This window comes from Rhinolophus sinicus, chromosome 3, assembly GCF_057876585.1.
Source record: "Rhinolophus sinicus isolate RSI-liver-muscle chromosome 3, RSI-T2T, whole genome shotgun sequence".
In the NCBI taxonomy this organism is placed as follows: Eukaryota; Metazoa; Chordata; class Mammalia; order Chiroptera; family Rhinolophidae; genus Rhinolophus; species Rhinolophus sinicus.
Window position 1 is genome coordinate 114,969,645 of NC_142503.1, and position 26,950 is coordinate 114,996,594.

The 26,950-nt window shown below is 32.5% G+C and overlaps 1 protein-coding gene across 13 annotated transcripts in view; it reads right to left on the reverse strand.

The window, feature by feature from the left end:
* MIA2 (MIA SH3 domain ER export factor 2) overlaps nt 1-26,950 on the reverse strand; it is an 84,369-nt gene that overhangs the window by 13,006 nt on the left and 44,413 nt on the right. For 8 of the 13 annotated variants that reach the window (XM_074328173.2, XM_019713645.3, XM_074328178.2 and 5 more), the window contains 9 exons: nt 26,207-26,297; nt 24,026-24,164; nt 19,916-20,017; nt 18,751-18,811; nt 18,135-18,170; nt 14,717-14,784; nt 13,417-13,499; nt 11,636-11,764; nt 7,933-8,091 (listed from right to left, as the gene is read on the reverse strand). In XM_074328173.2, coding sequence (XP_074184274.2) covers nt 7,933-8,091; nt 11,636-11,764; nt 13,417-13,499; nt 14,717-14,784; nt 18,135-18,170; nt 18,751-18,811; nt 19,916-20,017; nt 24,026-24,164; nt 26,207-26,297 — 868 coding nt within the window. The remainder of the gene's footprint in view (nt 1-7,932; nt 8,092-11,635; nt 11,765-13,416; nt 13,500-14,716; nt 14,785-18,134; nt 18,171-18,750; nt 18,812-19,915; nt 20,018-24,025; nt 24,165-26,206; nt 26,298-26,950) is intronic. The other 5 variants (XM_074328174.2, XM_074328182.2, XM_074328183.2 and 2 more) reach the window with 1 other exon arrangement.

Genomic DNA, 26,950 nt, shown 5'->3' on the forward strand with positions numbered 1-26,950 from the left:
TACTCCAACCAACTGAGCCATCCGGGAGCTCAGCGGCAGCTCAGCTCAAGGTGCGGTGTTCAATCTTACCTGCAGGGGGCGGAGCCCACCATCCCTTGTGGGACTCGAGAAATTGAACCAGCATCCTTGTGGTTGAGAACCCACTGGCCCATGTGGGAATCGAACTGGCAGCCTTCGGAGTTAGGAGCATGGAGCTCTAACTGCCTGAGCAACCGGGCCTGCCCCTTCCCTTTTGATTTTAAAACAAAGAGTCACAGAACTGCAAAAATAAGAGAGGTCCTGCAAAACCTTTACCCAGTTCCCCCCAATGTTTACATCTTTCATAACTACAGTGCAATATAATAACCAAGAAACTAACATTGGTACAATGCATGTGTATACATAGTTCTTGCCATTTTATCACATGTGCAGATTTGTGTAACTACCACTGCAATCAAATTATCACCAAGATCTCCTCCATGCTACCCTTTCTAGTCACATCCACTCTCCTCCCCCTACTAAACCTAAAACATAGCAACCACTGATCTGTTTTCCATTTCTATCATTTTGTCATTCTGAAAATGTTACAGACAAGGAATCATACCAGTATCTGATCTTTTGAGATTTTTTTTTTCCCACTCAACATAATGCCTTTGAGATCTACCAAATTGTTGCATGTATCAATAGTTTATTATTTCTAGTTTGATTCCTCTCTGGTCAGAGAACACATTGTATGATTTCAATTTTTTAAAATTTGTTGAGGTTTGTTTCAGGCCCAGCATTTGATCAATCATGGGAAATGTTCCACTGTGGCTTGAAAAGCATGTGTGTTCTGCTGTTGTTGGGTGATATATTCTATAAATAAGATTAGGTATCATTCAGCTCTTCTCTATCCTTGCTGAATTGTCTGTGTAGCTGTTCTATCAATTGTTGAGAGGGGTCTGAAGTCTCCAACTGTGCAACTGTCTGTTTCTCCTTTCAGTTTCATCACTTTTTGCTTCACATACATTGTAGTTCTTTTGTTTGACATAAACACATTCAGGATTTGCTATGTCTTCTTCATCCTTTTTTTCATTATGTAATGTCTTTCTCTGTCCTTGGTAATTTTCTTTGCTCTGAAATCTGCTTTATCTGATATTACTATTAGCTACTCTTGTTTTCTTTTTATTAACGTGTGCATAGTATATCATTCCCCTTCCTTTTACTTTCAACCTACTTACCTATACTGTTCTATGTAAATGAGTTTTATATAGACAGCAAATAGTTGAGTCATAGTTTGTTTGTACGTTTTTTTTCATGCATTCTGCCAATCTGTCTTTTAATTGCTGATGTTAGACAATTTATATTTAACATAGTTATTGATATTTTAGGGCTTACGTCTGCCATTTTTTGTTTTCTATTTGTTTCTGTTGATTTTTCTGTTTTCTTTCTCCTGCCTTCGTATAAGTCACTCGGACTTTTTTTTTTTTTTTTTTAATTTTATTGGGGAATATTTGGGAACAGGGTGTTTCTCCAGGGCCCATCAGCTCCAAGTCGCTGTTCTTCAGTGACTTGGAGTGTGCAGCTCACTGGCCCATGTGGGAATCGATCTGGCAATCCTGCTGTTCAGAGCTCACGCTCTAACCAACTGAGCCATCCGGCCGGCCCCTACTTGGACATTTTTTAGAATTCCATTTTGATTTATCTGATCTATAGTGTTTTTGAATGTACCTTTTTAAATGGATTTTTTAGTATGTAGTTGCTCTAGGTATTACATAACTTATCACAGTTTACTAGTGTCAACATTTTCAATTCAAGTACATTATAGCTTGATCTGGAGTGGGAAGTCTCCCAGCAAAAAGTTTTTAAAAACTAAAAAAGGTGTCTTTTTTAATTGTGCTTAGAGAAGAGTGATTCACAAGTTTTAAGTGCTGATTAATAGCCTTTGGTTCTACTGACATTATACATTATTTGGTCTTCCAACTACTGAAAATTATCTTAAAGATCTCAATATTAGCCACTAATACCTGGCTAAATTTTATTATTAGTCAGCTAGACAAATCACTTAGTTCAACTCTCTCACTGTATAAAAGGTCTGAGGCCCAAAAAGATGAAACAAGTTTCAAAAATCACACAAAAAGATAAAGTGAAGACTGGAAACCATAGCTCTTAACTTCAAGTCCAAATGTTTTTTCACCTAAACCATTCTTGCTCTACAATATTCAATCTAAGTTATAAACACACCAAAAATAATGTTAAATGAATAGCTACACTGCACTGTAGACTATTCAAATCAATTCCGTGCACAAATTATGTCAAAGCATAATAAGCCTTATTCTAATATGGTAGTTAAATTGGTATATTAACCTTTACTAGTCATTTATATACTACAAAGAGTTTTAGAAGAAAAGATAATTAAAACATTTATTGGTCTATAAGAAGATTAAGTCTGCAGCTGAAAATTATGAGAAAATGTTGATTTGAAGAAAATAATCTATACTTATAGATCCTCTAACCAAAATGTCTATAATAGAATATTTGAGAAAAAAAAGACAAGTTATAGAATATCTTTTCTGACTATATCAGGTAAGAAAGTTTTTTTCCCTCTTCAGAGTATTTAACAGTGTAAAAAACAAATGATTCCTTGGAATTATGGAACCATTTTAAATTATTTCTGTTTACTCATCTGAAGTCGTGAAAATCTTAAAAATTTCTGCTAAGTACTAAGATGTTAAGGGAATATATAAATTTTACATAGTATGCATAATGGGACTTAATTCCTGGTAATCTCAAACAACTACAGAATCCATATTCTTCAGAAACTTAGTTATGTTAGTTGTCCTATTATTTTTAACATAAGTGTTTTAAACTAAAATATTTTAAAATTTAAGAAAAATCTTAAAAGACACAATCATTAGTGGGAAGCAGGACTCTTCTTGAGCCCTGATAATACTACATAATATAATACAAGAAGGAGTGTTAGAGGGTGCTTTGAAAGCACATAACAAGGGGACTTGAGCTAGTCAGAAAGGTCAGGTAAGGCTTCCTTTCCTAAGGAAATGGAAACTGAACTTAAATAGAAAGGAAACCTTTCCCATTGAAGGGCTAGCGATACATTCAGTACCCACATTATAGGTCCCATTTAAATCATTTCAAAGCTATGATCGCTCCCCTTCTGTATAAATTTGTGAAAACAGAACTACAGATATCGATCGATCGATAGATGATAGATAGATAGATAGATAGATAGATAGACAGATAGATAGACAGACAGACAGATCACATTGAACTTAAGAGGCTCGTTTCTGAAGTAGCTAGCAAGGTGGAATATATCTAAACCTAACGCTGGCTAAGAAAAATCAGTGAACCAAAAATTAATATGTCAATATAATTAATATGTCAATATAAGGGAGAAAGTGAAAAAAGGGAGTCACAGATTACTCTGTGACTCAGAAATGTAGAAGTTTGGTATGAATGTTAGGAATGCAGCTCATATCTCTAACTGGCAATAGGAATAAATAAAACATTGGAAAGATACACTGACTAATTTCAACCTTTCTGACACGTGTGTTTTTCTGAATTCCAACTATTCTTTGCATTTGGGCACAGCCTTAAAAAATGTTTTTATTAACTTCTACAGACTTACCTTGGCTGATAAATACTAAACTATGGTTATTTCCTAGGATGAAAGAGTTTTTGCATCTGGACATGAACCTGTATCTAACAAATCACTGAACCCTAAAGCAAACTGAAAAATAGCCATGACCTATGCAAAACAAAACTGGAATGTTTTTCTAACAAATTCATGCTTACAAAGACAACTTCTAAAATAAGTGTTATATGTGCCAGGAGGGGACCATGGTTCAATTGTAGTTTTTATTTATTTCTTTAAACTTTCCTATTTTTGAAGTTCCCATATAGTTGTACGTCACAAGATGATTCTGATTATGTAATAATTTATGAATGTAATAAAAAGCTATTTTATTACAGTAAAAACAGTAAAAGAAAGAAGGGAGAAAGTGAAAAAAGGGAGTCACAGGTTACTCTGTGACTCTTTGTTTTAAAATCAAAAGTAAAAAAACCCTTCTTAGATGCAGTACACATACAGAAAAGTGCAAGTATTCTTAAGCATATAACTTGATTTTTTTTCACAATTTGAGTATACATGTATAATTAGCATTCAAATCAAGTGACAGTTTTCAGTTTATTTTTACTTATGAATTTAGTTAGAAATCTTTACAATTTTAGCAGAAAAGATGTTTTTGATGCATAATACAAGTTGTTAATACTCATATGTCATACAGCAATCAGAGTAAGAATTTTAACAGGAATATGTTTTGGAAATAACCAACCCATTATAAATTCTTAATAAACACTAAACTGCAACAAAAATTTAACCAATGTGACTTAACCTTGTTCAGTGCCCATTCCATCAGAAATGGGATTACTTTAGATTATCACTACCCCTGTATTTTACATTAAGTCCTTATTTTATAGCTGAGAAAACAGTGACAGGCAAAATGAAATGCTCAAGATGACACAAGAAATTAATGGTAAAGACAAGATAAAAACCCAAGTCTCCTCATTCCTTGTTCAGTGCTCTAATTTACCAATTAGCTAACTGTAATTCGAAATAAAAGAACCAATACAGAAACCTGCTCAGTGACTATTTAGATGGGACAGAGAAGCACCAAGAGCAAATAGAATGTTTTTATAAATTTACTCTTGGTGAGAATAGGGCTAATAGCTAAATGCATTCATCAACATTATTCCAATTCAAACTACGTACGTTCTAGAACCTCAGGAGACATTTAACGCAACTCAACCATAAAGTTCTGAATAGTACGTAAAATTCCTTTGCTTTGTCTGTAGAATTACTTATTTCATTGAGATTACAATGGACTTAAGTGACTCTTGTGTCAAACCGAATGGATCAGGTACATTATTTGGAGACACACTGTAAAACGAATACGATAGGTATCATCTATCGTATTAATTTAGAAGCTCACAATTTTGAAAATATCAATTTAGAAGCTCACAATTTTGAATTTTTAGTCAGACTTTTAAAGTAATGGATACTAGGTTCCATTACATTCATAATAGACTGACCCTCCCACATATAGTAACTCCGGTCAATACACAAAAAATAACTACCTGAAGGCTCTTATACATGAAAAAAAGTAGGCAGATTAGGTAAACAAGTGGGAACTGGGAGAAGGGACCATCATGAGGTGAGTTTTCCATTTTTACAGTGTAGCCTTAAGGAAATCCAGGGTCAAGATGCAACGCAGAACGGTCAAAACTCACAGAACTTTCTGGATTCAAAAAATAAATGACAGAGCCCAAGGAAGTCAGAGAAGTAGAGCTCAAAATTCCGAGTTTTCTGCCCAAGTCTATGACCCACATGTGTGAGGCAAACTTAAGCAGTTTTCAGAAGAGGCTACAAAACTGAACTGATATTTGAGCTGCTGCCCACTCAGGAAAGAAACAGTCTATAATTTGACCAACCTGTGTTGTAAAACAAAACCAATAACCCTTTTCAGAGAAATATAGTAGAATGCAGAATCTTCACAATGTTTTGAATCCAAAATTACTCTAAATAGCAAGGAACGGGAAAAAACAATCAATCGAGGTTATCCTCAAAATGACCCTGATGTTAGAATGATCATACAAAGATTTTAAAGCAGCTATTATAAAACTATGCTCAGTGAAGATTAAAAAGTTTATAATGAATTAAAAAATAAATCTCAGCGGAAAAATCAAAACTATAATAAAAAAAGAACCAAATGGAAATTCTCGAACTGAAAAATATATTATCTAAAATAAAACTTTCAGATCAAATAACGCTGACTTGAGTTTAATTGTAGGACCAGTTAGAGCTCATCTGGTTGATCTGACTTAATTATTTAATCCATTGATCCTTTAATATGGGTTAGAATAAGGAAATGAGCATAGACCTTAAATAGACTCTAAGTGATTCCCAAGCACTTTCATTTTGATGTAGGTTCATACTTGTGTTCTTCTGTGAAATAATTTAGAATTTTTGTTTATAGGTTGAATGTCTAATAAATAGCTTTTGAATTAAAAATAAATAAATAAATACATAAATAAATACATAAATAAAACTTTTACTGGATGGGCTTGATAGCAGAATGGAGATGACAGAGGGAAGGGTCAGTAAACTTGAAGATAGATTAACAGAAGTTATTTAACCAAACAAGGAAAGAGAAAAAACTGGAAACAAAATGAAAAGAAACTCAGGGATCTGTGAGACAATATCAAAAGGTCTGAAAATTACAGGTTTCAGATAAATTTTAAAGGACATGTAAAATATTTTCTAGTTTGGTGAAATGAACAATAACAAAGTCATTGATCTCTGAGTTCTAGCCCGAGCTATTCTCCTAGCTAACTATTTTAACCTAAGATTGCCAGCTAATCTGTTTCGTGACACAGTTCCCTTCTCCATATAATGAGGGCTATGGACAGATTTGTGGTTTTTCAATTTAATTTTTCCTCAGAACCTTTATGGAGTTTTTTAGAAATACAGGCCTCACCTCCTGAGTTCATGCTCAGAAAGTCTGATCTGAGGTTGGACCCACATATCTGCATTTTTCTTAAAGTTCCCTAGGTTATTTCTGATGATAAGCCAAGTTTGAGAACACTACACTAGATGATACTTTAGGAAGACAGAGTATGACAGAGACTTTTGGTGCTAATAACTTTTGCATTCTCTAAAGGAAAGTCCTCTACACAGATAGAGAGACATGATACCTGCCGAAATCTTACAATAAAGTCCCCTGGGACAAGGGCTGTACTTTATTAATCTTTATTTTTAATCACAGCTTTTAAATGAATGTTAAATTAAAGGTCAAGAAGGTATCTTTCAGAGATGTTCTATGGCACCCCTTTCCAAGTTCTTAAGTTTGTCAGTCACCTCATATATATTTCTAAATATAAAAACACTAAGAAACAATACTCAACTTTCTCAGAATTATTTGGGTATTCATTCAACAAATATTTACTGGGCATATACTATGTACCTGGCATTGTTGTAGGTGTTGTGAATAAAAGTAACACAAGTTTCTATCTTTAGTGATATCAAACACAGGAGAAGCCACAGTATAAGGAGCCATCACTTTTCAGAACAGACACGTACTACCACAGCAAAGGCTAACTCTTGGAATTAAAGTTTACCATCATATTCTTCCCTCTCCAGCTTCTCAGGAAAAAATATGAAATAGTATTTATTGTTTTAAATGTAACTAACTTATTCAAAGCAGGCATAGCTAACTTCACATAACAATGTCCCTGAAATAAGGGGCATAAATAAAAGTGAGCAAACTACATAAATGATTTGAAATACCTTCCTTGGGAGAGTAGGGACCTTGGGAGAATAGGGGCTATTATGAAACTAGTAATTGCATTATTTCAGGATATTCTGCTGTGAATCTTCTGGTAAATATATTTACTTTGGCAAGATATCTAAGATACATTATTCAATAAAAAAAAAAATAATTAAAAGAGAGTGGATAGTGTAATTGCACAAAAATGATGAAGGAATTTGTATATCTATGTTTATGAATGCATACCAAAAAAGAAAAATTCCTAAAAGATGTAATTCTGGAAAGGGCATGCTAAGATGATAAGGGGGATTTTTTCACTTTCCTAATTACATATTTCTGTATTGTTTAGATTTTCTAAAATAAGCATGTATTTTCCATAAGCAACAAAAACAATAAAGGTATTCCATGGGGGGAGGGGAGGGGGTGGGACTGGGCGTAAAACAGCTTTCTGTAATGTGAACAATTACCCTCACTTAGTTTGTTTGGAAATTTGTGTTGTTATTATGTTCTAATACATAATATCATGGTTTTTCTTAATACAGGGCACACATGTACTCTTTTCTTCCATCGCTGTAAGTTGCACATACTGGTTGCCTTTCAAATATAAATAATAACTATACTCTTTCCACACCTGATGGAGGGATCATCATTCTACGATCCTGTTCCCATGGAGGGGAAAGGGACCCAGTGTCAGAAGGTGCTCGGTGAGGATCAGTGAACCTGTCACAGCTTGGTTCTCCTCTTTCATTGGTAATCTGATGGTCTAGAGGATTCCCTGGGCCTCTGGAGCCTAATTAAAGAAAAAAAAATACAATTGTTTTATCTAAAAAAGTATAAGACCTATCATCAAATTCCAGACACTTTTTTAAAAGTGAAAACAGTCAGATTCCAATGAAGCTTTCCTAAGACCCATTAGACTGTAACTATCCCACCAAAGCCATTTCTAGGAAAATTCTGCCACATGCATAAACACTACAAAATTTGTTTTTAAATGTTACCATAATTGTGTTACACATAAAATCAGTAGTTAAATTACAAATTATAAATCATGTTTGAAAAGTAAATGTAGAAAGTAAATTGCAAAGTAAAGATTTCTAAACCAGGTGTAATAAAATAGTTATAAAATGAAGTTTGTGTTGCTTAAGCTAATACGCCAGTAGTCAAAAACAGCATGATTCCTTTAAAACAACCATCTTAGGGGCAATACACATATTTCAATAATTCTGTGACTACTCAAAGTATGTTTTTAGAAAAACCCTTTTGGAAATGTACTCAGATTAACTTTAGAGCTACTCAAGAAACTGCATCTCAATGTTGTAATATGACTCTCTACTTCTGCCCAAAAATGATTTCAACCAGTCTGATTACAAACTTTATGCCATAAGATAAATTTGGCTATAAATGGCTTTTAGCAATTTTTATATATCAAATTCACCTTCAAAAAGAGCTCATAGCTCTGAAGGCAAGTCTCTACCAAGAGTTTCAGCAGCAATAGGACTATTGGAACAAACACTTCAAGCAAAGTAATAGTCACTTGGATATGAAAATTTGTTATGCTTACAATAAAAAAGAAGGGGAATCACTTTAAAATTCCCTTCTTATGACTACAGAAAGGATAGTACCTCAATTAATAATCCCTATTCAATGAAAATAGAAAAGACAAATATAAAAAATTTTTTAACACTAAATAACAATATATTAATACCGCATTTGTCCATCTTTGAGAAGTAAATGAGGTCTTCTCAAAATTATACGGCCCAGAAAACAAAAGCTTGTTCCTTTCAAGGGACAGCTTTTAAAAAAAAAAAAACATTTTTTAATAGAAGTCTTTCTAAAATGCTTCCCATATTTCAGTATCTCCTTTAAAAAGAGGGAACAAAAATTAATTTGACCTTTTATTGGTAATTTGTGCAAATCAGTTTATGCATTTTTTTTTAAAATATGTAGTTATCTTCTAAAATGTTTTTCTATCTGCTCTCTTCTGTAGAGTCAAGAGGTAAACTGACGTTTATGTTAGAAGGTAAGCTATCTCTTTTCCTTATAGCTATACATTCTATTAAACTCCCCAAATCTTTCCTTCTAGCTTGTTCATCCTTCTAATCAGTCCATTAGGTAAAAAAAGGCTAGGAAAGCAGAAAATTGGTAAGAAATGTACTAGAGTCAATGATGCTAAATTCATCTCGAGTGAAGCACAGTTCTTTAAGGAGAGATTCACAGGCTTTCTGACTGCTTACTTCCAGAAGACCAAGTACAGGCCAACTAACTGACTACCAAGTGAAAAATTACAAACTGGAAAGTGCTAAAGGTTAAAATTTTTCATTCAGACCAAATGTTATATACAATTACTCTAAAAAGAAATTATTTTCCGTATACTCAATTTTATTCAAACACACATCTCATCCAAACTTTCAAATTTAAAAAGGTAATAAAAGGAAGAAAAAGGAAGGGTACTAGTCATCCTTCTTTGGCGGATCACAGAAACTTTCAGTTCAAAGCAAGTCTTTTAACACCTGCTGATTACTTACCTAAAACCTCTGTAGCTTTTCTAACAAGTAGTTAAACACCTTTGCAAATAACCTAGACACATATTATCTTGAAAGTAATTATAAAGGAAAGGAAAGGAATTTAAATAGGAGAGGAGAAATCAAAGATAATTTTTATTTTCATTCCAAATATTCAATTGACTACAAGCAATCCTTGACTTATGTCATTCAACTTCCAGTGATTCACAATCTAGCCAATTATACCCTTATTTCTAGGGCACTGTTTTTCAGACTGCTGGATGCAACCCATTTTGGTGTATAAAATTAATTTAGTCTTAATCAATGGAAGTACTATTTCGTGTAACTGGTTTCAATTATATTTATATTAGTATGTAATGTGATGATATAAAATCTATTTCTTGCTGTAGGTCAAGGCAAAAAATTGGGGAGGTGGAGGAATGGATTTAGGGCATTTGCAGTGCACATGTGTATTTCAGAATTAGTCCCCTTCCTAGAGTGCTTAAAAAAAAAGCTCTCCTAGGGTTCCAAGTGTCAGTCTGCAACTCAATCTCTTTCCCTGGAACTTTCGATTCAAAGCCAATAAAAGTGTCACCAGGCTATTGGCCGAATCAACTGTGGTACTGGGAAGTTTAGCAAACTGAGGATGGGGAAAGAGGATATAAATAAGAAACGGGAAAAGAGAGAATATCTCATGAACATAAAGGAGGAAAATTTATTTTTGTTTCATACTCTTGAAGGCAATTCCAAAGAAAGAGTTCTAAAGATATTTAAAATAATGACAGCTTCAACAGGGCAGTACACACTCTCTCTGAGAGGCTACTTCAATGGGTAACATCCAAGTGAATATTTGAGCTTTGGTATGTTAGGTTTAGTTTGTTTTATTTGGTCTCATTACTTTTGTTCCTCTCAAATTCAATATGCTAAAATTACTGATAAAAATGGGGAATAGAGATGTAATACTGGTGAAAAATGCTATCAGCTCTTATAAAACAGACGGGCTAAAAACCTACGACTTTTGATTTTGGAATAGACAGGGCTCTCTATCTTTGAATTTTGCCACAATTTAAGGGAAAATTGTAAAGCAACTTGACAGAGTGAACAAAGTATGGTAATAGATCAAAAGAGGAAAACTCCAGGTACATAGATAACACCAGGGTGAGAGCTAATGAAGTAAATGCAGAAAAACCAACAGCTAATGCTTAGTCTTAAAGTAGCCCAGGAAATTCTCAAAAACACAAACGGGTAACAATCTTAGGTTGGTTTTTCAAAAACACAAATGGGCAGACAATCTTAAGTTGTTTTTTTAAAGTATTAAGAAATTATTTAGGTCTCATTTAAGGTTTCCATGAAAACTACCTACAATAAAGCAATTCTGAATTCCTCAATTTGAAAAAAAGGTCCTTTCACTTTGATTTTCTACAATAAAAAGATCATGATAATGAAGTAACAAAGATTTTTAAAACTCTACATTCTAATAATGTTACATTAAAATACAATTTTATGCTATAGTATATTGTTATTTTGGGTAATCTTTATAAACTTTTATATTTTGTAGTATAATATATAGTTTTTAAGAAATCAAAATATGATTTAAAAAAGATACACAATAAGTGCTTGACCAAAATGTAATGTATTATAATACTGTATCTAAGAGAAAAATATTAAAATTAGATGTCATAATTTCCAAAAAAAACTAACCCACAAAATAAGTGCAAGGAATGCCTGTATTTTCCAAAGGATTATTTTAAAGATCGTTTTAAAGATAAGTTGAGATTGAAAATGTAAAGTAAGGAAGAAATCTAGAGTAATAAAGATGTTTAAACAATATACCTCTTCCTCCTCCCCCTGGAAGCAAAGGTGAGAGTCTGAGTGGACCCTCCAACAAAGTTGGAGGGGAGAGAAAAGCTCTCGTTTCAGATGAAGGTCGACCCAATGGTGAGGGACCATATGGGGAATGCTCTGGAATAATTAAAACAGCATATTTAAATTCATAGTTTCAATTAGCTACACTATAGATTAGAATCCCATTTCAACAATTACCACCAGGTCATCCTATTGCCAACTAAGTTTAATCCATGTCCTGATCACCAACTATGCCTTAGGTTTTGCTAACATGGGATAGAATTAAATACGGAACCCTATGTTCCATAAAGTCTGTCTACCAAATGTATATTTTAGTCAATAAAAACATTATCCTCTTGATAATTAATATACATATATAACCATGAAGTATTAACCAAAGGATACTGGTGATATTTTGGGGGTTATAAGATTTGGGGGGGCATGAAGTTGGTTTGGTTTGGTTTTTAATGGCAGTACACTTCTTGATATTTCAGCTGGTGAGGGTTGTAATATGGAAGGGCTCAGTTTAAATCGGGACCTGATAGCCTGTGGTTGGCCATGAATTGTTTGAGTAAAGCTTCAGAATATGAAAAGCATAAAATACTCTAAAGCATCAGAAATTACTTTTAATTCATTACCAGAAAAAGTCAGTTTACATATACTAATTCATAAAAAAATTATTACTTTATCTATAAACCATATGACCAAGAGCCCTATCATTTTACAAACTTCACCATTCCCAAATAATGGTTATACCTCGGAAAATCAAAAATCTACATAAAAAAACAAACAAACTTACATACCATCAAAATAACACTTTTAAAATATGCTAAATTTTATTATGTAGTTCATATAATATTCAAATGTAGTTACAACAAAAGATCAAAGCATTATTTACCCTCCCTGAGACTTCCGCATTAATTTCAGACAAAAATTCTTTCTGTATAGTTCCTCCCTCTCCTAATTTTTTTACTATTTGAAATTCATAATAATCTGATATTTTTAAAATGTAGAAATAGAATTTCATTTTAATGAAACTGGACTCTCAAAGATGATTTTTGTAACTTTTCAAAGGTTGTTATAATGGGATTCGACCTATATAAAGATAGGTTTATTTTTACTGCCTCAGAAACTTAATTCTAATTCAAACAAAATTATTTTGAAAATTTTACACTATTTGAAATAGTATGAGATCATCAAAGATGCTAACTCATTTATGAGTGAACAGAAATATTAAATACATCTTCCAAAGAAGTGGTTGTCTTTTGGGGGTATTAAAACAATCAAAACTCAGATTACTCAGGCTTTCCCACCTTTTAATTAATATATTTAAGTAATTAAAAACCAACTGTTTTAATTTTCATTTTTATAATTCAAGCTAATACCAAAGAATAGCTACTATGTAAGCAGTCACAATGCTATTCTATTTAAGCACTCCTTATTCATTCTCCCCCAAAATAATTGAGTACCTTACACTATGCCGAGCACTTTAGTTTCCAAAAAGCTCAAGGTACTAAATATACATCATTTTATAAATCCCACTGAGAAAGTGAGGAAGCAATTATTTACAGTAGAGCTAGGGAAACACAACTCAGAAACTTAGGAGATTGTGAGAGAACTCCAATTAGAACTCTAGTTCAAAAATCTAAAATGCTTATAAATAACAGTGTTAAATTTATACTAATAAAAACTGTATGTGCAATATATATATATATATATATAAATATATATGTATTTTTTAATGAGGAGTTAAAAAAAAAAAAGACTACCTCTGCCAAATGCTGTATTTGGAACATCAAGTGCATAAGGATCTTTTTCTAAAAGTTCACATTTAAACTCTGTTTCAGTTAATCTGCAAATAAAGAACAAACATCTCTAAGTTACTTGTCCAAAAGAAGCACCCACATTTCAAGAAAAATGAGACTATCGAGTACAAGCTACTCTTCACTTTCTCAATATCTGCATAGAAGAAACATACCCTTTACAATTATTCTGACCAAAATACCTTTCTATAACCCCCATTACTTATTTTAGGATAACTAGTTTCTCTTTGCCTAGTGATAATGATATTTTGTTGAGGTTTGGAATTGTTTTGTCTTCAAAATCAGGCTACGAAGAGTACAATACCACACAATCCAAATTTTAAGAAGGGTCCTCCAACGTCAACCAGTACAAGTCTATCATTTTTCAACTAAAGAAACTGAGGCTAGGAGTTTAAATAATTTATTCAAAATGAAAGTGCCAGGATTAAAACACTGGACTCCTGTCTCTAAGTGATGTATGTTTCCCATTGTAATGTTACCCATAGGATTCCAACCATAACATAAAATTGGAATCCAATTAAACTCATGCTACAATATTTTTATCTTAGAAACTTTCTATCTTAGAAATGTGCTATTTTAAAAGAATCTTATTTCTAGTTCTTGACCATCAGAACTCAAATAAAATATTTCATCATTTGTTTTTAATTTCTGAGTAGAAAAGGCAACTAAGACGACTAAAGCTAATATTGGATAATGTTAATAGTACATTCTGGCAAGAAATTATAACACTCTGGGAAGAATGTTACAATCCTGAAAGAAAAGCACTTACTGTTCCCTTCACCTATACATTGTACACTTTTACTTTCCTTTTCATTTTATTATTATAAAGTAATGCTACTCGATACATTAAAGCCAGGGGATACAAGAAATAATAAACATTTATTCTATCCCATTAACCCGTTAAAAGATGCTGATACTCTGAGAATTATTATGTCAGAGAGAGTTATCCTTTCTTTTTTCCATCCCATAAAGTCTCCCTCTACCCACCCTGTTTTGTTTCTCTTAAGTTTTGTTACACTTTTTACAAAAGAATCAGTGAACACTTTCCTTCTGTTAGACCTAAGACAAGTGTTTCAAATGAAAAATTCTAACAAATCCTAGTAAAACTAATAGATATTTTACTAGTAGATATGCTGGATTTACTGCAAATTTTCTTGTTTATCACTACAAGAGTATTATTAATAAAATAACAACTAAGAATAAAAGTAATAACTAGTTTTTAAAGTGTTCCCCCTAAGATACTTACTTTTGTCTGTTGTGAGCATTTTCTTTCTTTAAATCATTGAGGTTTCTTTCAGCAGTCCGAGCTGCCAACTTAAAGAAAATAATATTTTTTACAAATACTTTTTAAACAAACTTAAAATGAAAGATACACATACATAAATATGATGGCATATAAATATCATAGTCATTTAAGTAAGTATCCATTTCTGTAAATTGAAAATTTCAATGGAAAACAATTTTAATTTAGGGAATAATTTTAAAAGGGCATGAGTTTCCTGTAACCAGAAGATATGAGCCTAAGGCTGGATGGAGTTCAATCAGGTACTTGCCAATAAAAGCTGTTATCTCGATGTGAAGTCAAGGATTAGCATTATTTGGTGCTGTAAATATCCAAACAGAATGAAGAGAGCAACGGTAAGGACCCAGGCTTAGGGTAACGGGAATGGAGACTCAGGAGTATTATGCATAGCAGCACTGGCTATGGAACAAGGTAACCACCTCTGGAAAGAATCACTGTAATTCTGTGAAACCATAAAGATCTAAAACAGTTTCACAGCATGCCAGTAAAGGCCATTTTTTCAAATGGCTGAATACAATCAGAGCCATGCTGGAAGTCTACTAAGTACATGGCACTATATGCAATAATATTCCTATAGTCTTTTACATTTGTTTAGTGACACTTTTATTTAGTAAAATAAAAGGTTAGAAATCAGAATTTGTGTTATAGAAAACAAAGCTCACACTTATAATAATTACCAAGAACATGCAATATTCCCAAATAGTTGTGGTCAAAGGTTAAACCTATACAGACTCCTGCTCGTTTCCTAGTCATTCTGTGGATTCTCCAGATTAGAGGCAGCAGTGTGTGTGGAACATCAGACCAGCTGAACTCACGGAATTCTAGGGCTAATGTATCTATCATACGATAGGTAAATCAACTCAGTCTATAACCATAACTTTTTACAAGTTAAAGAACTATACTATCACTGTGCTCACTTAAAGTTGTGAACTACATGAGAACTGACTTTAACTGGCAAAGAATAAATTATGTAAATATTCACACAAAAATATAACTTAACCATATTTTAGCACTCATTATTAAAAGGATTCCACGTGTAAATCCTTTTCCAGTACATAATCGTAATCAATTTTGTACTAACAAATAAAAAAATTACACCACAACAATTTTAGTGACGAAAATGCCAATTCATTTAACTTTTAACAATGTAGAACCAAAATTACTTCTAAATATTTTCTACATAGTATAACACATGTACCCTTACGATAAGGCACAAAAAATGTACAGTTAATAAGTCAAAAGTTCTACTATGATTATAGGATAGTATGTGTTAATGATATACCTACAACAAAAAAATATAAAAATAAACTGATGGCAAATGACTACAGACTTTTGAAAAGCTTACACCCAAAGGCTAGATAAAACTATAATTTCAGTGAATGACCACAATGTAATCTAAAACACTGTATTCAGATAGTGAATACTTACAATATGCAAAAAGCATTCCATTAGTACAGGTGCTAAGGAAAAAGAAATAGTCCCTATCTTTAGAAGCTTAATCTGTGTTAAGGACAAATATAAATGAACACAGTACTTGCCATAGGACACAAATAAACAAAGTACTCTGTGAGTTCAAAAGAAAAGATTAAATCTCACAGGATGGAGCAAAAAAATGCTCACTAGATAAAATAACAACTGAAATTGTGAAATTATTTATAAGGGTAAAAAAATGGAAACAAACTAAAGGTTTAGCAAAAGGAAAAGGTTTATATAAATTATGAAACATTCACAGAAAAATATCTGATCTATTAAGTAAACAGGTTAAAAAACATTATATAATATGATTCCATTTTTTAAAATATTTATGTGCTTTTATGTCTAAATGTATTCAAAAAAATATGGAATAAATGAAAATAATACTGATTACTTCTTTGTATCTTTCTATATGGTCTGAATATTTGTTTAATGAGTATGTATTAGTTTTATAAAACCTGAAAAATATCTTCATTTTGAGACATATTTTAAAGTCAGTGTCATTATTTACTAAGAAGTTCAAAGTAAAGTAACAGAAAAAACACAAGACTTGGAATTTAAAGGTTAACATTTCAATCTCCACTAATTATGTGACCTTGGGCTATTTCCTCATCTGTAAAACTTGAATTATAATACCTCCACACAGAGTTACTGTGTGGACTGAATGAGTAATGTATATAAAATGCCTTTAGGTACAGTGCCTAGAACATGAGAGATATTAATAAACATCAATTCCTATCCATCTTTAAAAAATAATCAACATATGAGTATTTATATTTAGAAAGTGATGAGGAGTGGTGAAAAAGACTAAGTTCATATCCAAGCCCAGCTTAATTCAATAACAAATCTTCACATGAACTCTCAATACAGAATATACAAAGTCTTACTCAATGAACTCTCTACAGAATATACAAAATGTCAAGGAAAGGACCTTGACATTCAATATATCTAATTTCTCACCCTAAGCTGGAGTCTCCACTCCAAAAAATATCCATGCCTAAGAAATATCTTCCAAGCTTCAGTATAACAATGATAGTAACAGTTAATATTTACTGAGCGCTTACTATGTGTCAGACACCTAGCTAAATACCTTACAAGAATTGCCTTACTTAATCATTACGATAACTCAATGAAATAGGTACTAAGGATGTCCCTATTTTATAGTAAGGAAACTGGTAATAGGTGATGAAGCCAGGATACCAACCACAACAGGCCGCCTCCAGACCCCATGTATTCACCCACTGTGCAAACTGTCTGCCCTTAAAGATGCTTGGGACAAGTCCTCCACAGGCTGGCTATTACAGCAGTTCTACGTGTTAGAGGGATCACTTTTATAATCGGTCAAAATCTGCATCCTTATGATTTCATTACACAGCTGTTCTGGAGTACTGACATGCCATTTCTCATGATGGTCTTTTTCTTAATGTTTATCAAGTAATTCAATACTGAGAATCGGATACTAGAATTTTTAGATTTTTTTAGAACTTTCAGAACTTGAAAGGACTTTAGGTATCACTTAGTCCGATGCCACTATTTTACAGATGAGTAAACAGACCCAAGAATTTTAAGTGATTTGTCCACAGCAATTAGTGGTAATCCAGTGCCCTGAAACAATAAATCCATGAACATTACACCACCTCCCCTAGGGAGAGTACGAACTCCTTGCAAAGATGCAATGTGCTGAAAGCAGAGAAGAAAAATCAGATTTTATGAATAACTGCAAAGTATTTAGTAACAAAGTATTTAGTTCATAAAGAACATAGTAAAAGAAAATAATTTTTTTTAAATACTACCTTTATTTTCAGTGTAAAAGTATCTTTTACCTTGTTCTTTTAAATTAGGAAAAAGAACAATTTGATAAAAGAGCTTAAGAGAATTTAATCCTTACCCAATTATCATGTGCTTTTTTCTCATGGGACATAATCTGAAAAAGAAAATTACAATACTGGTAACTATATTTCTCATATATAAGCATGCACATCTATAACTATGATTTTGTATACAACTTATACACTCAAAAATACCTCAAGCATCGGCTCTGAAGTCAGTAACATTTTATAGCAAATTTTCATATACACATGATCTACTCTATTATACTTTTAAAGCAAAACTGAATGTAAAGACAACTAAAATTTTTGTGTAGTAAATTTCTATTTTATGCCATAATCAACTACAACAACAATATGAGTTGCCAATTAAGAGACAACCAGCCTGACTGAATATGCGACCCCAATGCTGATAGGTTATTTATCTATGCAATCCACATTCCCAAAGCAGCAGAAGACATGGCAACTTCAAACAAGATCTCTTTTCCCAGAATCTCTGATTCCCTAGAAATGTCCTCCGCCACATGCAAAACCCCAAGAGAGATAGATACACAACTAGTCAAATAACTATACTCCTGCATCAAAATAGAGATATCAATTCAAACAAGTCAGAATTGTTTTAAATTACACACACATAAAAACACAAACACACACACACACACAAACACACACACATACCTGCCCTTGATAAGAATGGACGGTTCTCTCCAATTCTTCTTCAAGATCTTTGGCTCGCTTTCTACAGGAAAGAAATAATTATTCTACTATTAACATATACTTAGAAATGACAGAACACACTGTCTCTACTGAAAATACTAATTAAAGCACCCAAAGTGCTTTGTTTCACGTGGAAAAAAAAAAAACACACTAGAACTCCACATGTTAACCACCTTTAAGAGGTCTATTTTTTTCCTGATACAGTTTTAGTATTAATTAAGCTTTAAAAGTTATACTAGCTGGGTTTACCTAAACCAAAGGTCATGCAAAGATTTATATGGTACATTGGTTCATTTTTATTTTTTATTATTTTATTATTTTTTTTAACTTTTATTTATTTAAGTGTGTTTTTCCAGGACCCATCAGCTCCAAGTCAAGTAGTTGTTTCAATCTAGTGGTGGAGGGTGCAGCTCACAGTGGCCCATGTGGGGATCAAACCAGCGACCTTGTTGTTATGAGCACTGCGCTCTAACCAACTGATCTAACCGGCCGCCCCTTATTTTTAAGAAGTATGACCTTGGAAGATTTATTCAGATGTCTGTAATCTTAACAGAATTCTAGGAAATTAATACGTGTGAAATAAAATGTTACTTGTTACTTTCATAAGACTAACAACATAATTCTTTCTCCTGGATAAAACTCAAGCTACTCTTCCTAATGTAAAATGAAGTATCACAACTATTCAGTATACTACTGATAGACTTATAGTCTTATAAACACTTTCAGAACTTTAATTGTGGTTCACTCTTCTTTTTGGGGGGCATACTTCTTGAGTTCATTCATATTGTATACATTCTTCCCCATTTGAACCAAAGAGAAGAGATTTTAAAATCAATAGCTACTCATAATTTTCTTGAGATTAACAGAAGACAGGATTGCTCATGTTCAAATACAACTAATGTGAAAGACTTAAAATCTCACACACTGAAAGAAAAACATTTTTTCTTTTTATATTTTCTGCATAACTTCATAATAGAAAGACATCTAAATGAAAGTAATAAAACAAAAATTCATTGTTGGGTTTTTTGTTGTTGTTTTTTTTTGCCTGCTGTATTATTTTTTCTGGTATTGGGCTTTTGGATACCATCCCAACCTCAAAAAGAAAGGGGTAAAATATATTTAATACCTATAGGTCTCCAGCTCTTCAGCTGCATGGCTGATCTTTTCATCTGCTTTGGAAAGTTTCTCCTCTTTTTCTAACCGGTAATTTTCTTCTACTGTTAATTTCCTTAAAACAAAAAATGTTTTATTTCTTTTACTATATGTCATAAAACAATTAATTATAGATCTTTCATTACATCACCACTGGTGCTTCCCAGAAAGCAAGTTGCATAATACCACTAAAAACATCACATGCAAGGAAAAAAGTACCTGTGTAAACATTCCTGGCATGCATCTTGTCTAATAACTACTACTAATATAAAAGTTTCAAGAGTTTCCTATAAGAATTTATCATAAAAATAAGATTATCAAAGGTAAACATTAATAAAAACTATTATGAAAATATTTTATCAAGACTTATTGTATATAGAAGTATTACATTTATTAGACAAGAAGTCACCAATTAATGAACTGTTTTTCAATCATTTTTAAGTTGGTTGTTAAGTTGTTAAAACAGTGATTAGTGTGCCAGGCCCTTCACCAAAAAAAAAAAAAAAAAAAACTTACAACGAACCCAAAGTTAGTAGTAGTCCTACTTACTACTTCTAGTTTTTTTAATAACAATAGCTAACTTATTGTGCCATCAGTATGTGCCAGAAACTGTTCTTAGACCTTTACATGTATTATCTTATTTAATTACCACAACAACTCTACAAGAACGGTACTATTTACGAAACAACCAAAAAAAGCACAGCACAAAGAAACTAACACATAGAGCTAGCAAGTGACTCCATTATACTATATTCCCCATGTTGTTTCATATGATATCATTACTAACACTGGTCCCTCAAGAAATACTTTTTAAACACCACAGGAAAACACATTTGGAGTCCTAACTGTGGGTGTCTCCCCTTCTTCATGAACTTTGGGGAGGAACATGATAAACAACTGAAGACTGAAGAAATTCTACAGGGCAGCAGTAAATGTTGTATACTGTACATACTACATTACCTATTGCTTAGAAAGCACTTCTCAGATCAAGTATTTCATGGGTGTTATAAGAAAGTAAGTCATTGCCTTAGGAAAACCATAAAAGGATAATGGGCTTGGAGATGGACGAGAAGTGTTTTTACAGACTGTAGATAAAAATAGCCAGCAATTCTTTGACAACTCTCCCATTGAGAGGTGAAGTCTATGAACCACCCCCCCTTGAATTTGGGTGGGCTTACTAATGATGAAAATTACACTGTGAAACGAAGCCCAATGATATGACTAAAAAACCAATCACATCTTACTTCACATACTTAAAGCCACATATCAATCTTCTATACTATTTCACCTCTCTCCAATATTAAATGTGGAAAAGCGCTAATAATGTTAACATTTAGCATCTAGAAAATGACCGAATCTAAATCACACTGTATGCAGGCAAGAAGTTTAACGTTTTACTCTACTGTCAACTCTCTATATTCTACTCTGAAGAACAACTAGTGGCATAATTCACTGAATTTGAGTAGTAAATAATTTAATTTACATGTAAGAATGGAATATGTAATACTTTGGGAATTCAAAGCATTTCAAATGAATGAATGAAATCACAATGTAAACACGACACAAACAGCTAGGATTTTAGTCAGCTTCCCACCCTTAAGTACCTCCAGAAATTTTTCTTTAAAATTTTAAACACTACTCATTAAAATTCTATAATCAATCACATATTTTTTTGTCCAAAAGATACACTCAAAAGTTTTCTTTCACTTCAAATAAGTCTCTTTTATGTCCAAATTTTTCGCACACTATTTTTCATCCTAACCTAAAAGAACAGCTCATTCCTAGGTTTAGTGATAAAAACCATGAGGCTACTTCATAGTTCTATCATTTAGTCAAGTTCATTTCTCTTTTATATCCTAAGCAGTTGTAAGTGGCCCAGAAGGCCACAATGAATAGCAAGTGTTCAAATTTTTAATAGAATCCAAAGCATGATTGAAGTATACAGCTTGGCAATGGAAGAACTTAACCACTCAGGCCCCTGATGTCAAGGGAATGTTCATATTCTCTACCACTTTCCAAATATATACAACAGAGTCTCATTATTCCCACTAATTATATTCTGTAAAAGTCACCACAAATCCTAAATTAGCAAATGCTTTTAAGAGAAGTACAGGATTAGATTCCTGTGAGCACTGGTCACAGTATTTTCGTCCCCCAATCAGTATATAACTGTTTTATGGATTTCTGTTTACAGACATCTTATTGAATGCATGTTGTTAATTCATTAACAGTGCACTCCTGGTCTGTAACAGCATTGTACCTAAGGCCTGAACAAAGGTAATCTGACACATGTATTTGCTCTGTGAGGCACAGGAGTAGTCCTGCTTACCACTTCTGGTTCTTTTAATAATAATAGCTAACTTTCGGTGCCATAGCCTTCTTACATTTAGGAACACTAGACAGCACTTCGGCACTACACTTGGGTGAATTTTAAACAGCTAAATCACCAACAAAAAGCTTTAAAATGCGGCACTAAATATACTACGAAAAGGATACTTGTTTAGAGGATGACAGCAGACAAGAAGGCAGAGCGTCACCTTCTTCAACCTCAACTGGGTTCAAGCTCATCGGGCAATTTAAACTTTTCGCCATTCTGTGCATGTCTGCAAATGACTACTAAAGTTCCACAATACTGAATTTGGAGTTACAAATAAATTTCCATAAGTACAGAATCTACAAATAATGAGGATCAACTATAGCATCTTTCATTAAGTTTGTAAAGGGGCTTGAAAGTCTGTTACATTTTATTTCTTTTTATGATTAAAAAATATGTGCTATAGTGGTATTTGAATATCTGCAGTCTCCAAATAGGTAGGTATCTCAGGGGTCTTCTGTGCACCTATGCAATCAAGCATCAGCATACACACACACAGTCTCTCACTCCAAAATATAAAGGTATAGTCAACAAATATTTATTGAACAACTACCATCTGCCAGGCATAGCTTCAAGCAAAAGGTAATAAAATAATTCTCTCATGGAGTTTACATTTAATGTGGAAAAGATATAAATAATACATACATACATACATACAATCAAACGATCATCAGAGGAGAAAAGGGGCTACGAAGAAAAATAAAGCAAGATTAAGAGGATAGAGAGTGGCAGGTATTATTTTAGTTAGGCTAGCCAGGGAAGGATTCTTTGAGGAAACATTTGAATCTGGACACCATTCTAGGCAGAAGGAGCAAATATGAAAGGCCCTAAAATCCAAATGGGCTTGGCATGCTAAAGGTCATCAGGAAGGCCAGTATGGCTGTAACATAGTGAGGAAAAAAGAAAATTAAAAAGCTAAAATTAAAGAGGTAGCCAGGGGCCAGATCTTGTAGGGTCTTGCAGGCCATTACAAAAGCTTTGGTTTAAATTCTGAGTGTGATATGAAACCACTTGGAGGTTCCAAACAACAGAGGGACAATATGCATTATTTATGTTTTAGAAGGGCCATGCTGCTGAAAACAGAGCAGGAAGCTAAGAGTATAAAGAGATGCTCCACTCATGATGCTACTGCAATAAACCAGGTCCTAACTTACGATGGCTTGGATCAGAGTATAATATAGGCAGTGGTGAAAAGTAGTCAGTTTTCAAGATACAGGAAAGCTGATAGAATTTGAAGATATAAAAGAGGAAAGTCAAGGATGGCTTCATCAGCTGCCCTGAGCAACTCAGCAAACAACACTGCCATTTACTGAGACAAGGAATGGTTCGGCAGGAGCAATTTACACAGGGGAAAGGAATCAGTTTTATATATATCAGAGATGGAACTAATGGATAGAGTTTAATTACTAGGATGTCCATTCAGATTCCCTGACCTGGCTACAGTATTATGAAGATTAATTAGCAATAATTGCTGACTATAAGAAGTTAAAGAGGATTTTGTGAAACAGCTTGAAAGTCCAGTATCATTTACATATTCTTCCTTGAAAAAAAGTGTTTCAAGATAAAACAAACTTTCTTAAAAAACAGAACTGATGAAATATAATACAATCATAAACTGAGAAATTTGGATAATCACATAAATTGAATATGCAACATTTTTAAGCTACTTTACTTGCCATTCACTAGAATTATCAACATAATTTTTATTACCTGTGAAGTGTCATTTCATTTTCTTGATACAGTTCCGTCATTACTTTAAGTTTCTGCTGAAGCTTTTGATTCTCACTTTCAAACTGTTCATTTTCTGACCGCAAAGATGCTTGTTCAGTCTGGAGATTATTAATACATTCTAGAGAAATTTTTTAGAAGTAAATATTTTAAGTTGTATATTAACATTTCATACAGATAAAAATTACTAAAAATAAAATAATAAACTAAATTCTTTCCAACAGCAACAGAAAATCCGTAAGGTATTTTTAAATAGATATCTGTTGACTTAAGTTTTAAGCCAGTGCCAAGAATAGTCAATGGATACTAATGTTGGGTATTATCTCTTAAAACTAGATCATCCCTATTGAGAAAAAAACCAAAAAACAACGCTTCAATCTTCATTTTATCTTTGAACTACTATTGTAACTATTTTGTTCAAATCCTTTGTGTCCTAAAAGAGCAATGTAAATGATTACCAATGAGAAAAACAGTTTAGAAGAAAACCTTCGTATTAAGAATAGAGAAGACCAATTGTAGAAATATCTTTCATGATCCATTAAAAAAAATAAAAAAGAGTTAGATTTGAAAGGAGGGTACAGGCAGACATAGAGTCTCCAAATACTAGCTTTAGAAAATAATAAAGATTTTCCAAGCAATTTTATTAATCGACAGGATAACTGGTGAGCAAATTGGTATTCTGGCACTTATTAAATAATCCCTTGCTGAGAGTCTGTTAATATTCTAAAATATAGCTTCCTTGAAAGCAGGCGCCACATCTTTTCCTCCTGGGACTCTCCCATGGCTTTTAGTACTTACTATGCATGACACATAGCAAAACCTTATTTTTAAGTTAATATTACTTTTCAAAATCAAAGATAATCCAACTACCAATCTCATGTGAATAAGACTATAATCTTGTTTTCAATAATCTGTATCTTTGGTGGTTCAAGCTTTACAAAAGTGTTTTATTACAAATATAGTTCACTTATTGTAGAAATTGTTGAAAATATAGACAAGTAAAAAGAACAGAGAAATCTATTCATGTCATATTCAAAGATAAGCATTACTGACATGTGAGTTACGTCCTTCCACATTTTTTTTTATGCAAGTGGTTATGGTGAAATTCTTTTTTTTTTTTTAACAAAATGGGCTATTACTTTTATCAACTGTATCAGCAAAATATAAATGTTTTTGAACATTACTCAGCCATAAAAAAAGAAATCTTGCTATCCACAACAATATGGATGGACCTAGAGGGTATTATGATGAGTGAAATAAGTCAGACAGAGAAAGGCAAATACAAAATGATTTCACTTATATGTGGAATCTAAAAACCAAAATAAACAAACAAACAAAACAAAAACAAACTCAGAGATACAGAAAACATTTTGATGGTTGCCAGACAGGAGGGGGGATGGGAGGGATGAGTCAAGGGGGGAAGAGATTAAGAGACACAAACTGACAGATACAAAATAGTCATGGGGATGTAAAGTATAGCATAAGGAATGCAGTCAATAATATTGTAATAACTATGTACAGTGTCAGATGGGTACTAGATTGATCGGGGTGATCACTTCGTATGTTACATAAATATCTATAATCATTGTATTGCACACCTGAAACTAATATAATACTGAATGCCAACAGTGATTGAAAATTTTTTAAAAATTAAGAAAAAAAGAAAAAATATAATAAAAAAAAGTTTTCAATGAAAAGAACTTCATTCAATAGGTCTAATATCACTCCTGCATGTGCTAATATACTATTCATGTATATTAGAGAAAACTATACTGTAAAAAAATCTGTAAAATATAGTAATATCATTACTGAAGGTTAGTTTTGCAATTAACAAAGAACTTGAAACGTTTTAATTTGCTACTCTTTAATATCTCAAACCATACCACACATACAACACTGAAATTCAAAGGTAAGTATGGTTTTACATTTTTTAAAATGACTTAATTATTTTAATTTCATATAAATATGGAGGAAACTAATAAGGCTTTATTAACAACGATAAAAAACTCAGGATTTTTTCCCAAATATGAAACAAAAAAAACAGAAACAAACAAACAAAAAAACCACAATAAAATTTTCCCATAATTAATTCAATTCATGGTGCCATTCTCTGTAAAAGATGTATTTATTTAGGAAAACTTAAAAAGTATGTACATTACCTACCTGTAAGTTCTTCCTTTGCTTTATCTAGTTCAGATAATTGAGTGTAAATTTGGTTTCTTTCTCCTTCTAGGGTTTTTAAAGAAGCGTTTAACTTTAAAGAATGGAAGAAAGTAAAAAGCAATGTTAATCAGTTATACAAAAAAAAAAAATTTCAATATGCCATCCCAACCTTTTGAAGCTCTTTTATAACTTGATGAAATTATTGTCTAAAATGTACAAACTAACAATGCAGTTTCCATCTTAGAAAGTATAAAAGTCCTCAACAGCTGTAAATTCCAGATCAGAGATAGAGAAGATAAGTGACAGATGCTTACACAGTGGCTATTCTCATTTTGTTTACTTTCAACACGTAAGTTTTGATTAAAGTAATCTTCAAGTCTTACCAAGACTTCTCACAGATCAGTAAAGATCAGGATACCAGGACTAGAGTGGAAAAGAGAAGGGATAAAGCAGAAGAAAAGGAACCTAGTATTTACCTCTCAAAATAGGATATGGGGCAATAGAGAGAGGAAAATACTGAGACCAGAGAAAGAAAAATGCTCAAAGAGGGAAGTATGAGAGAAAATAGAGTAAACATTTTAATATATTCCTTATACAAAAGAAATGAATTCAGACCTTGAAAATTTGTTATGATAATTTCTAAAAATTAACAATATGAATTTCTAATTATAAAAAAGAAAAGAAATTAATGAAGATAATTCTGATCACTTCTGAAAATTCTGATCTCTCATACTGTAAATATAA